The 12859-nt window shown below is 48.8% G+C and overlaps 5 protein-coding genes across 5 annotated transcripts; 2 read left to right on the top strand and 3 right to left on the bottom strand.

Annotated features, from left to right (window-relative positions):
- Positions 1-359: 359 nt before the first annotated feature.
- On the bottom strand, positions 360-548 carry LACBIDRAFT_318906 (uncharacterized protein; the record flags this gene model as incomplete). The annotated part of the gene is made up of 1 exon (XM_001879952.1): positions 360-548. One exon carries the CDS (start codon positions 546-548, stop codon positions 360-362), a length of 189 nt encoding a protein of 62 aa, XP_001879987.1.
- A 39-nt stretch (positions 549-587) lies between these two features.
- On the bottom strand, positions 588-4000 carry LACBIDRAFT_190101 (uncharacterized protein; the record flags this gene model as incomplete). Its single annotated transcript, XM_001879953.1, has 14 exons — positions 588-731; positions 780-1018; positions 1071-1167; positions 1216-1550; positions 1604-1745; positions 1796-2012; positions 2065-2711; positions 2762-2872; positions 2922-3071; positions 3123-3275; positions 3332-3610; positions 3674-3778; positions 3835-3893; positions 3961-4000. 14 exons carry the CDS (start codon positions 3998-4000, stop codon positions 708-710), a joined length of 2598 nt encoding a protein of 865 aa, XP_001879988.1. The 3' UTR covers positions 588-707.
- Positions 4001-4375: 375 nt separating this feature from the next.
- Positions 4376-4795, top strand: LACBIDRAFT_234170 (uncharacterized protein; the record flags this gene model as incomplete). Its single annotated transcript, XM_001879694.1, has 3 exons — positions 4376-4487; positions 4538-4613; positions 4684-4795. Coding segments are annotated over 3 exons (300 nt in total), but the record flags the coding sequence as incomplete, so codon positions are not given.
- A 471-nt stretch (positions 4796-5266) lies between these two features.
- LACBIDRAFT_318909 (uncharacterized protein) lies at positions 5267-8514 on the bottom strand (the record flags this gene model as incomplete). The annotated part of the gene is made up of 11 exons (XM_001879954.1): positions 5267-6910; positions 6966-7025; positions 7078-7131; positions 7186-7294; positions 7349-7417; positions 7471-7502; positions 7550-7688; positions 7746-7767; positions 7832-8029; positions 8082-8168; positions 8223-8514. The coding sequence occupies 11 exons, from the start codon at positions 8512-8514 to the stop codon at positions 5267-5269; spliced, it is 2706 nt and encodes a 901-aa protein (XP_001879989.1).
- Positions 8515-11262: 2748 nt separating this feature from the next.
- On the top strand, positions 11263-12757 carry LACBIDRAFT_248700 (uncharacterized protein; the record flags this gene model as incomplete). Its single annotated transcript, XM_001879695.1, has 6 exons — positions 11263-11458; positions 11507-11623; positions 11674-11935; positions 11991-12234; positions 12291-12454; positions 12508-12757. The coding sequence occupies 6 exons, from the start codon at positions 11263-11265 to the stop codon at positions 12755-12757; spliced, it is 1233 nt and encodes a 410-aa protein (XP_001879730.1).
- Positions 12758-12859: the final 102 nt, after the last annotated feature.

Below are 12859 nucleotides of genomic sequence, written 5' to 3' on the forward strand. Positions count from 1 at the left end.
TGCACTTAGCAGTCGGAGGTCAAGAATTGGTAAACATGAACACACATTCAGGAAAAGAACCCCACAGTAGAAATTTCCTGATCACCAACAGACAATTGACAGACTTCAACGAGGCAGGACATCTCAAAGAATTGGTTGGAGAGCCGAGATCTACGTAACCTCTGAGATTGTTATTTACACATTTGGTTTGGATACAGTATGTGAATATGGGTTGAGTCTGACTTTTGAATGACACATTCTGCCGCTGATAAAATGGAGAGAGAAAGAGAGAAGAATTGGGGGGTGGGGCTTGTACTGTATGTTACGTGTGAAATGAGGTTCCAAACTGATGACACTGAAAACCCAACGAGCAGGGAGAGTTAGGATGCAAGGAGGGGGAAACTTAAATGAACTTGAGAGTAGTAAAATTGGAACAAAAAAAAAGAAAGACAGGAGAGGGGATGCGTGATACAGGAAATATGTGATCGTCGTGAGATTGGAATAAGCCAAAGGGAACATGAGAGTGTATCGTGAGCGGACGCCCATAGTCCGTCGTCTAGTACATGCATTCGTAATAATGTGCCTCCTTCAGAGGGCGGTGGGACAAGCTAAGACTGAAAAGTGTAGATTGCATGCATGCGATGATTGAGAGGCAGAAGAATGGGAAGAGAGAGAAATGAACGAGAGGATCTGGGGAAATCAAGAAAATGAAAGGAATTGGGGCTCCTCTACTGCGTGGCGCTTTTCACCATCTAAAGACGATTTTAGATTGGCTGGAAAGGTCAATCAGATATGCGTACCTCGCGAGCCCAGCGCATGGTCTTCTTTGTCTCAGGGGGCATACGGTGTTTGGATCGGAGCTCAGCAACAACCCATTGAGAAAGCAGAAGCTGTTTAAGCTGTCCATCGGGGAACGAATCGGCTAGATCACCAAGAAGACCATAAGATAACCTCATCACCGAGTCCGTTCGTTCTTCGTCGCTTAGACAGCGGTGGATCAACTCTAGAATGTGCTGAGAGTGGGGAAGTAGAAGAGATGCTGAAGAAGAGGATATCAGCAAGAGAATCGCATCGTAGAAAGAATTACATACCTTTTTCAGTCTTCTTCAGGCCTGTAACGATGCCAGTGTATGCTTCAAGAATGCCCTCACGAAGCTGGCTAACATAATCCACGAGGTCGTAGTCAAGCTGGAAGGGGTGTTAGGGAAAAGACAACAAGAATAAGACGCAGCATACAGGATTAGGTTCAACACCGCCAGCTTGTCGCAACACACCCATCGTCGTGTCCAAATATGGCTCGAAAGCCGGACCAATAGCCAGAGCAATGTCGCCAAAGCAGGATAGAATGGAGATCTTGACGTTCCGGTTCAGCACCTCGCTCTGCAGGTTCTCCAACAGCACGGTCATGAAGGGACCAGCATATTGGGCACTTTGGTCTCCGAGAGCACGGGAGATGTCGCCGATGATGCCGACCGCGACCGTGCAGAGTTGAGTGTCTTCATGGGCTTTGAGAGCGGGGTATAGGAATGGCAAAAATGCTGAGATATACGGCGCAAAGTTGGTCTCAAGTGCTGGACGATAATCATGAGGCAATTAATGATAGGATAGAATGAACAATACTCACCCGAAGCAAGGGATCCAACTACGAGGAAGGCATCCTCAAGAACAGTTGACGTCTTACCCGCTGCTTGGATGAGCTGGAGAATGAGAGTCATGATGCGGTCGGCAAGAGGCTGAATGCCATTGTTGAGTTTGCGAATGACACACTGAAAATGAAATTGAACATAGCAGAGACACTCATGAGTGTAAGACATACGATGACAACAGAGCAGAAGTTGCTTTGCAACTCGTTCCAGTTATTCCGGTCATCAACCCCGAGAATTTGGTTCTGCATGTTCAAAAGATGTTCCATCCGCTGCAAAATTGTGACCACGGTGCTCTGCACAACAGTGATAGCGTCGGGTGTTGCCTGGGTAAGGTAAGATGTGATGGCTTCGTATGCAGCCGTTCTGTAATTGGCCTCATTGCCGCCGCTATTCAAAAGATTTAGAACTCCTCTCAAGCAGCAAAAATAAACGGACGAACCTCTCCGTAACACGGAGCAATGCTTGCACAACGCCCTCGTAGTATCGCGACAGAGGTCCACTCTGAGCAACCTCTGCTCCGTCATCCTCATAGTACGTGCCAAGTTGGTCGGCGAGATTCATCAGCGCCCAGCAGCAGTTGGCCACAATACGGGGGCTGTCTGTGAGGCCATTGACCAAAGCCGAGATAAGTGGGTGGAGATGAATATCAGGCTTGATTGTTGAAATTAGGAGATCACAAATTCTCCCTAGAGTCCAAGCAGTCGTGTCCTTGACATGAATATTGCCATCTGTCATCATGTTGATAAGTAGCGGTAAGGCTTGGTTGACAAGGGGCGTGAGGACGGCAGGATCTGGGCCTTCGAGGATTGAACCAAACGTCATGACAGCAGCTTCACGATTGTGCCAATCTTCCGACTTGATGTGCGCCTCGATGAAAGGAATAACAGCTGGCACGATGGCATCCTGCACAGCGCCGGCGAGAAGGGAGAGGCAGGTACCAGCAGCCATGGAGACGTTCCACTCATCATCATCCGCATCCTCTTCCTGTTTAGTGAGCAGGAGCAAAAGGACGGGGACAATCTCAGGAAGGGCAATCTTGGCAAAATATCGTGATTCCGTCTCCGGTGTCTCACCGTATTCCTGAGCCTGGCATCGAGGTTAATTAGGATTCACTTCGCATCCAAGATGGAACGAACCTCCTGAGCCTCGATAGCCAAGTCAACCTCCTCCTCGCAAACTGTCGACCAGAACTCAACAGCCTGGAGGGCAACTCGCTCGTCGGCGTGCTTCATCCCAACAACAGTCAACTGGAAGAGATATTACTTGAGAACAACGATTGAAGGATAGGGAACGTACGCCGAAGAGTGCTTGCTCCATGTACAAAGCCATCTTATCGTAGTAGAGACCCATGATTCGGACGAGGCACTCAAAGGAAGCAACCTGAACGGCTACCGACTGATTTTGTGTGGCCTCACAAACAACTTGCATGATGTAGTTCCTCTCGCCCTAAAGAAAATCTATGAGGATTGGTAGATAGGGAGTGGACCAGCATCTTACCTCTCTCTCGAAGTTCTCGCGGATAAACTCAAGGGAGTTGTACAATGCATGAATCGCAGCTAACTGAACCTCTGGTGAAGGCTCTTCTTTGCGTGCTCCATGGATGACAGCCGTGAGTATCTCATTGGAACGAAGGCTCAAAATCTCCGGTTTCTGGTAAATAATCAATGAATGGGATAACATCCTCAAAAAATGACTCGAAGCCTTACAATGGCCTCGCAAATGAAACCGATGGTTTGCAGTGTTGCGATCTTGAGGTTTGCGTTTGGCTGAGTATTCACAAAGCCAAGGAGAATTTCAATTAGATCGGGCCATTGTCCTTCGGGGAGCTCTACAGCAGCAATAGCAGCGACGACCTGAGATGCGAAGTTACCAGCCTTCTGCTGTGCGGAGCCGAGAGTGATAAGGGCATCCTGTTTGATCTTGGCCTTGGTATCGGTGTTAAGAGAAAGCCACCTATGAGTAAACTCAGACTGCCGTGCGCTTTCCTAGAGATCGTTGGACAAGTCAGAAAAAAAAATGTTTCTGAAAGGAAAAGGAGGGCGTCTTACCCGAGCGGACAGGGCATTCTTCAAAGCGAGACCTGCAGCGTTACGCACGTGTAGGGGTGTATTCTCGTTTACAAGAACGGATGAGAGCATCAGCATGTATTCAGGCTACATTGATTGAAGGGGAGTCAGCGGTGTAGGAAGGGGTTGTAGGGCATGCGCACATAGCTGTCTCGAGCGGCTGTCTCGAGTTTTTGAGTGGCATCTTGACGCGTATTGGCATCTTGGAAGCAAGAACAGGAGAAATTGAGAGGAGTCCAGGTGAGAACGCGCAAAAAGGAGCAGCATACCGGCAGAGAGGGTATTTGCGAGAAGGTCCGTAGCGTTCATTGTGCAGAAGACTGTGCCTCCTGACGAATTACTGGATTAAATGTAGGCAGGTAAACGGATGTCTATGTGTTTTCTGTGCGATATCCGCGTGGTGAGGGGAAGAGAACTCTGAATTGTGTGAACTCTGAAGGAAGGGCGTGATGCTTTGGCGGCAAAGGGCAAGTGGACGACAACAGTGCTGAAATTTAATTTTCATAACACACACAACTTCAACTCATTCCTTTCTCTTTTACGTTTATAAATCTCAAATCATGGCAGATCGGGTCCGTGTTCTGCTTTTCTTTCACTCCCTTTTCACTTCAACTGATTCTCTAGGGTCGCGGTATAGCTCGAGGCGGTAGGGGAGGTCCTGGTGCCATCAGAGGCCGCTCAGCCGGTCCGCAGGGATCCCAGCCACCTATAGATAAGCCAAAACGAGAGGCTATCCTCGACCTCTCAAAATACGTGAACGAGAAAATCAGAGTCAAGTTCACTGGCGGAAGAGAAGGTCCGTATCAAAGTCCCAATCTGATAGTGTGGGTGCTAACCTCTCTACAGTTACTGGTATTCTGAAAGGGTACGACCAACTACTTAACCTTGTGCTTGATGAAGTAGAGGAGGAAGCCTCCGGCAAGTCGCTCTCTATCATCTTAACAATGATGTGCGTTTCCCTAACGAAAACTTTACAATTGGATAGAAACAAGCCCGAAACCCCGCCAATTGGGTCTCGTTGTACTACGAGGTCCAACAATAACAATCCTGAGCCCTGTCGACGGGTCAGAAGAAATTGCCAATCCCTTCTTGGCGCAAGAATAAAGGCGACTTGAGGAACTCTTGTTCTTGCCCTTCTATTTCCACGGTCAACTTGTGAATTTGATTATGATGGTTGTATGATAATATTCCCCTGACGCTTATAATTAGTTGTTCCAACTTTCTTTCATTGAGCGGGCAGTGCTATGGTCTATAATGGTACTGCGTAGGCTCCGACACCGATTACATGAAATCCAATTGATGAAGCAAAGCGGACGAGTGTGTGGGCGGTGGTCAGTCTACTAATAATGCTGTGATATAGTGTATCGAAGATGTGAGACGACAAGATCTATCCGTTATGACTTTTTCCGTCTCCGTCTTTTACGACGGAGTACCACACGACAGTTGCTCTGACGGGCGTCAAGTATATGCGATCCCAGGTTTTATGCACAGATTTCCCTATGGGATGTATAGAGTAGCTGCATCACCATCGAGGTAGCGTCTGCACGGCGGTAGCGCAACAACAGTTGATTCTTGTTAAATCTCTGCCGAATCTTCTGTTTTCTCAATGCGGACTTCATAGCCAGGAGCTGTTAACCGGGGCATATGTTCCACATATGCAACATTGTCGTTGAGTGCAGAGAAGGTTGTGGGGAATCCCAAATCACTGTCGTCTTTTTGTTTCAGTGGAACAGCGGTTGGCGGCGGGGACGGCGAGTGGGGTGACGGAGATCTTGAAATGGATGTTGAATATCCCGCAGACGACGGCGTCGGAGAGCTGCCATTGGAATTGGAAGCAGACGGTTGCGGCGAAACCGCATTGGGCGTGGGGAGCCCTTTCCCAGGTACAGAATCGGGCGCCAGGGGTGGTGAAGGGGACCGGGAGCGAGACCCAGCCGGATGAGTCACCGATATCAGGGGTGAACTATTCTGCAGGGGCTGCGGCGAAAATTTGGCGGCATGTGGGGGAGGGGTAGGAGCCGTGACGGTGGCAATTGAATGAGAATGCGAATGTGATGGAGAACAAGAGGTGGGCGTTGGCGTACCCGGGCCTGTTGATGATTGGCCAGCAGAGGTCAGACCAACTGAAACGCGAGGATTTGTCGATGACAAAGCTGGCGGCAAGTTAGAGGGAAATATGTCGTGAGGAACCTGACCAGTACGGTGAGGATGATGGGACTGATAATGTGACAGGAAAGACGAATGTGATCCAGGACTCGGGTATAGAACAGTAGGACGAGGCGATCGGGTAGTAGCAGTTTGATAATATACATTCGAAGGATCGTTAAAGTGAGATTCCATGGGAGATTCAGGTGATGGCGGGAGAGGAGTGGCAGCAGCTAACGGTGTGTGCACTGTCCAATTCGGGTTTCTCAAAGTTCGAGGGAGTCCCGATATTGAACGCCTCGCATATTCAGAATGTGATGAGGATGGAATAAAATCTTGTGGGCCGCGAAAAAGAGGAGCAGGAGGGGATGCTTGAGCTTTGTCAGTAGATCTTGGGCGGGGTCGGTTGGAAACCAACGACCTTAAAGATGAGCCCACGGGCAAATTTTCACCATTCCCTTGCGGTCGCATTGTATCGTGCGTGTACCAGGAGGGTCTGCGCATTGGTGCCGCATTTCCCGCAAACCCTTCTGTGTAAGACCTCACCGATGTGATATCGTCTGACTCAGCAGCGTCCGAACGGTCTTCGTCAGTGAAAACCTCGCTGTTGCTTTCCGAGGAATTGTATGCCGCCGCATTCTCTCTTTTCTCCCTGGCCTCTGTGGAAGACGTGGCGATTTCCAGTCCCTTGCCCAACTGACTTTCGAACAACGTGTGATCCACTGATGGCGCCTCAGGTGGAGGAGGACTCGTCCATTTTCCTCGCTTAGGAGCCATATGCTCAGGCGGAGGACGTTGCGAAACTTGTTGGACAGCAAGTCTTGGTCCAGGTTGAAAAAACTGTGCAGGTGGTGAAAATCTTTCTGCGACTGTCGCACCCTTAGGTCGGGATTGATTTCCAACGGTGTACGGCGTTTGAGGAGGAAGGTTAGGGGGTGGCCTTGAAGATGAGTAGGAAGGCGCAGACACAAGATCTTCGTCTTTTCGCTCCTCGCAAAGCTCAGCGAGAGCGATGATAGCTCTCTCCGGACGAGCAGCAAGCACTCTTGATGCTCGCATGAATTCCCCGCGTATCTGGTGGATGACTGATTGGCACCATCATAATAGTGCGAGAAATTATGAACCACACCGTGTAAAGACCATCCTTTGTGACACATCGCGACACGTTATAGTCCGTCTCGAAAGGATCCTAACAAAAACAGATATGAGTAACCATCTTGAATCGTTAACAAGTTTCCTACCTCGATACAGAGACGGTTTCTTTCTCGAGCATCGTTATATCGGCTTGCAGAAAGCTGGAAGACCCTTAGTATGTGTTCTCGTCTACGGATAGGAAAAAATAAACATACATCGTTTTGCCACCCTTTGAAGTCCTTTTTCAGTAGGCCTGCTCGTATTGAAGCAACACCAGTGTTGTACGAAAAGTCCCGTGAATAATATCGGAAAAAGTCAATCAAGCTAAGTTGGTACCGCTCAGTTTCCCATTATAGAGAAGGAAGACGGGTTACACACAGCTCAGCCACAGTTTCAGTGTTCTCAGAATGCCATCGTTGTCGAAGCAACTCGATGTCATCAAAGAACCTGTTGAGGAGTAAGCGTCCATATTCAAGGTGAAGCAATACAGAAACACGAACCATGTGTTGTACCCATTCAGATGGGTGTCCTCCTGGAAAATAATAAGAGGGCGAACGAAAAGGGCGAAGGAACACATACTTTCGTAATTGGACGTAATGGCGGCATTTGTTGTAGATTAGGTAAAACAGGAGGATTCTTGACATGAACCAGAAAATATATTACAAGGAGAACGTAGCCGTATGATGAAAGGGTCCCTTTGTAAGGGGAGTTAATTTTCCTTTGAGTTACATCATGAGAAGTACGTCCAATGTAGCGTTGACGACAGTAAACTTACCTTCTCTTGCTCCATACTTTAACTACAGAAGAAAGTCAAGCTTTCGATCAGCAACCATACCCGCGAACTGTCGCATTCAAACTTACGGAACAGAACCATGGTCCGTACACGAGTTGGATCGACCATGGCATAGCACATGAGTAGTCGCGTATTCTCGAGCGCTAATCTATTTTCGAAGCCAATATCACAGGCAATTCCGAGAGGTAGACCTGGAGACGGATCGAGGGATAACTTCACGATTGGTATTCGTGCGTGAGGGAGAGGCTTGACGTGAAATTTTGTTTCTACGATACACGTGAGGAATGTGAACGAATGGATATGCAATGGGGTTCTTACCGCGCTCTAACAAGTCCCCCAACATAGTTACAAGGTCCGTTGCAGCGAGCCTCTCCTGAGAGTCGATCAAGCAACACAAGTCCATATCTGACATGGCGCCTCTTCAGATACTGGCTTTCCGAGCGCCCAAAGGACACTCACCAGAATTGCGGAGACTGAAGCCATTCGCAGTGCTGCCGAAAGAAAGCAGGCGGCTGTCAGGCTCTATTGTCCTGATGAGCCTCTCGAGTAGTTTGCGTACGTCCTCCTTGACTGCCATTTCCTCAGGCGTGGGTAGGAGCTGAATGACGAAATCAAAGAGGCACTGGGAGAGGTCAGCAACGAAATGCTGCTTGGAAGCATGCCGCCGCTGCTGGATGGGAGGGGATATGTGGCCGACATCGCGATATTGCTGGTGAACAGCCTGGGGACTCAGTGTCTGGGTGTATGCCATCTGGAAGGAGCAGCCAGAGAACAGTTCAGGCGTCGAGTGGCCTTCAGCGATATGGACTGATGAGGGCCAATAAGCGAATTGGCAACGAAACGGTCTATGGAAGCCAACTCCAGGGTCAAAACAAGATCGTCCCAAAATGGCACCTATCACCATTTACGTATACAACAGTCACAACTCCTCTTATGTAGTCTTCACCACCAATAACGTGCTTTACCGCTCATACTACACTTGTCTAACACGTAAATCTCCATTGTTATACCTGACCATTCCTGAACAGCCCGGTGCAGCATGCAGGAGCACGCCAGCGGTATCGGACGGACCCGTTGGGCGTGACGGAAGATGGCACGGCAAGTGTATGAATCAGGGTGATGGAGATAGTATGGACCGGTCGTGCATACACAATGTCGACAAAGGTCCATCAATTGAATGCACGTTTGACAAGGACGGCAGATTCCCTAGCCAGCCACCAACTTACTTACCAAAAGGATGTGATTGTGATCGGCCATTGAGGGATCACAAGTTCGATTGTCGAACTAACTACGAGTCACGTAGGCGTGAGCGCAAGGGCCTTTTACTCAGATCTGGTGAATTGGGAGATCTAAAGGCGTTATAATTAGTGACCTGCGCTCGTGGATGCAAATGAAACCACGTAGTGCTGCTTATTACGGATATGTCACTTGCTGATGTTTATCGCATCCCTGACGGGGAATTGGACGAAGAACTTGTGCCCGAGAAATGATGGAGTGAAGATCACGGATGAAATGCTGTTGGATTTGAGTCCAGTTATAAAAGATATCTTGTAAGCAAGTTAATAAAACTTAGCTCCAGTGGCGTGCACCTGTGAGACGCTTTAGGGGATGTTATGATAACGACAAACGTTGAGCGTCGTCGAAGGAAGATAAGGACTGTCAAGATCACATGTCGTCTTGATGCAATCGCTGTATAACCACCGTTTGAATTTCGACCACAACTTGAACAAGTTGAAGTGACTTACTGCGTAAGTATGCCCCACCGACGACATAGACAGTAGAAAGGACGTCAAGCGTTACGAATCTGACATACCCTTGCCAGAAAGCAACGACCCCACTTGCGGTTGTACGGGCGCTTTCAATAGACCCATCCCAACCGCCTGAAGAGTTGGCAAGATGTACCAGTCTCGCTCCTGGGCCTATGCATGTCCAAGCCTGGCTGTGATTAACAGCCATGGTGACGATGGTGACGGCCGAGAGGTAACTTCTGACGACCGCATGGATGGCTGGAAAATGATAAGTACATATGGTCATTATGGTCACCGGTCAATGAATAGTTCTGGGACCGCGTTGGGTTGGCGTGCTTTGAGCAGAAGGAATGCTTGATATGTTGCAGAGGCCGATACTGCCTAGCCGTGCTCACATTCCTGATTGTTTTTACTTTTTCCCTTTGAGTTGCATCGACGCTCGAAGTGTAACTTTCTGTGTTAAGGCCGGAATTTGGGTTTGTTTGTCTTGTATGGAAGGATTCAAACATTTCGGACTTCAACAAGTCCTCGTCGTTTTCTGCTGGGCAGCAGACTGGAGGCGTCCAGTCAAGCCCTCTTAATCGTTCTATTTCATTCTTCTACATGGCTTACTTTTCAAAGCCACAGTCTGCCGCGGTCAAGATTGTAAAGCCTACTAATGATGATGAGCCAGTGAAGCAGCCTCAGCCGCGCAAAGGTCGGGAATCAATAGCCTCGTCTTTGTGGGTCCGGCTAATTGTGCGTGTGCTCTAGATTCTGTACAGCGGCAATGTAGAAATGTTGTGATCTATGGGTTGGTCCATGTTCTCTTTATCCGAGCAAACGGAATTGAAGGACTCATCGTTGTATCTAAGGAGTTGTAAATATCAAGATAAAGGTTGCGCTTACTACCATCCCCCGGTGGGTACCCTTTATAGCCTCTGTCAAGCTATGTATTCAGTTACATCTACGCGCAGCCGCCAGATGCACGTCCTGCGACTCCACAAGGGTATGTTGCATCTCAGCAACATACCAGTCGTTTAACACCACTACAGACCTCGATCGGACTCTCCTATTACAGGCACATTAATCGCTCAGGCGGTCAATGCGCCTGTATTCGTGCCCAAAGCTACTGTTGCCGTTCCAGCTGTGGCGACGCCACCACCCATGACGATCTCTCATGAAATCGCCGCTGCATCGTAAGCGAGGTCATATTGCGTATTTTCTGGGCTGATTTTCGTGTGTTTAGATCTGCGCCTCAGTCTCCCGCCCCGCAAACAGAGGAGTATCACCAAGACTATCCAAGCCATGAATCTTACGACAACTACGACTACCAGCAGGGAGAGGCGGCTATGGTTGAAGGTGTATCGGAACAAATGGATCAGGTAAGTTCTCCCCAGTTATGGATGAAGCTGTTGCATTAATCCGTTCCAGATGGATATGCAGTACTATGACGAGCAAGCATATCAACACTACCAGCCCGAGTACGACCAAAATGCTCTGGATGCCGCTTATTATACAGCTCCGCCTGTGTTTATACGTCAACCGGTGAGGACATCTTTTTAACAGCACACGTAACTATTCATGCTGACAATGGATACGCCTAGTTAAATTATCACCTGTACATACCTACCACGTACCCTGATTTCGCCTCGGCAGAGACCAACACCCATTTCGTTCCTCCTTCTTCGGAACTTCGACAATTGTTGCAGGTCCGGAGTGAAACTATCCATAACATAGCCCCAGCAGGTGGGTTCGGCATTTTAACATCCATGTTGTCGAATTTGTCAACGACAAACAATCCAGGCCTGAAGCTTCCTGAAGAACTGCAAGGTTATCATACCCTAGTACCTCTTGAACCTTCAGGGACCGGTGTGGAGCGGAGAAAATTTGGTAACTGGTATTCGACTGTATACCGAGCCATCCGGTCCTCAGATGGCTTGCCGTATGTTCTTCGACGCATTGAGAGTGTGTGCTTTCGGTTATTGTTACTTGAGCTATCCTCATCTATTTTAGATTTCCGTCTTACGCGCCAGTCTGCCTTTGCTCCGATCGAGGTATGGTCAAGCCTCCGACATCCGGGGATCATTTCAGTCCGGGAAGCGTTCACAACCCGTTCTTTCGATGATAACTGTATGCTTCGGAGTGTCTCGCACAAACCCTATCTCATCATTATGCATCAGCTCTCGTTGTCGTGTACGCATACCACCCCAACAGCCAAACGCTCTTCGACGCCCACTTGAAACCGAAACCGCCGACTTATCAGTCAAGGTACCAGCATGGGCGGCAACAGCTGCTGCTCCAGGCACAGTCTACGGTGATCGCGGAACGCACTATTTGGTCTTACATTGTCCAGATTGCATGTGCTGTCAAGAAAGTCCACGACCTAGGTCAAGCTGTCAGGATGATTGATGTCTCGAAGGTTTTGCTGACAGGACAAAATCGGTGAGACTTGTCCCCTTTTGTTGGTTTGTCAAGTCCAGGCTTACCCCACGTATAGCATCCGCATAAGCTCATGCGGGATCGTGGATGTTTTGATGCACGACACGGTTCAGGATATGCTTACTCTACAGCAGGAGGACCTCACGATGTTCGGCCGACTGGTGTTCGCACTGTGCTGTAACAACGTCTCAGCGGCTACCTCGGCGCATTTTCAAAAGAGCCTGGAGTTGATTGGGCGGTTATACAGCGCTGACGTGAAAAATGTTGCACTGTTTTTGATTAGCAAGGGTGGTCCACATAGGGTAACGTTTTTCTGGTTTTGAATGGGAAGGTTGTGGCTAATGGAGTTGGGGTGCAGAACGTTGACCAGTTGCTTGATATGATCCGTGGCAAGGTTATGCAGGAACAAGAAGAGGCGCTCAACGCGACGGACCGCTTGGAGCATGAGCTTCAGAGTGAGTTGGAAAATGCGCGTCTTGTCCGGCTTTTGTGCAAATTTGGCTTTATCAACGAGCGCCCCGAGTAAGTGATAATGTATATGATCTCTACCAGTCTTATTTATTTTTTCCCCATAGGTTTGCACGAGAGCCGCGCTGGGCTGAAACTGGAGACCGTTACATTATCAAACTGTTCCGGGATTACGTTTTCCACCAGATGGACGAGCAGGGCAACCCAGTATTGAATATGTCTCATGTTCTAACATGCTTGAACAAGCTCGACGCCGGGACGGATGAGAGGATTATGCTTGTAGCTCGCGATGAGCAGAATTGTCTGGTTGTGAGCTACAAGGAGATCAAGGCCTGCATCGACGGGGCGTTCACGTGAGTCTGACAGGGAGATTGTTTGTGCTATTGCTAATTTTTACAAATGTAGTGATCTGGCTCGAGCGACGACGGCAAGCCAGGCAGCGGCGAGCAACTACAAGCG

The sequence above is a fragment of the Laccaria bicolor genome, genomic scaffold (genome assembly GCF_000143565.1).
Source record: "Laccaria bicolor S238N-H82 LACBIscaffold_9 genomic scaffold, whole genome shotgun sequence".
Lineage (NCBI taxonomy): Eukaryota > Fungi > Basidiomycota > Agaricomycetes > Agaricales > Hydnangiaceae > Laccaria > Laccaria bicolor.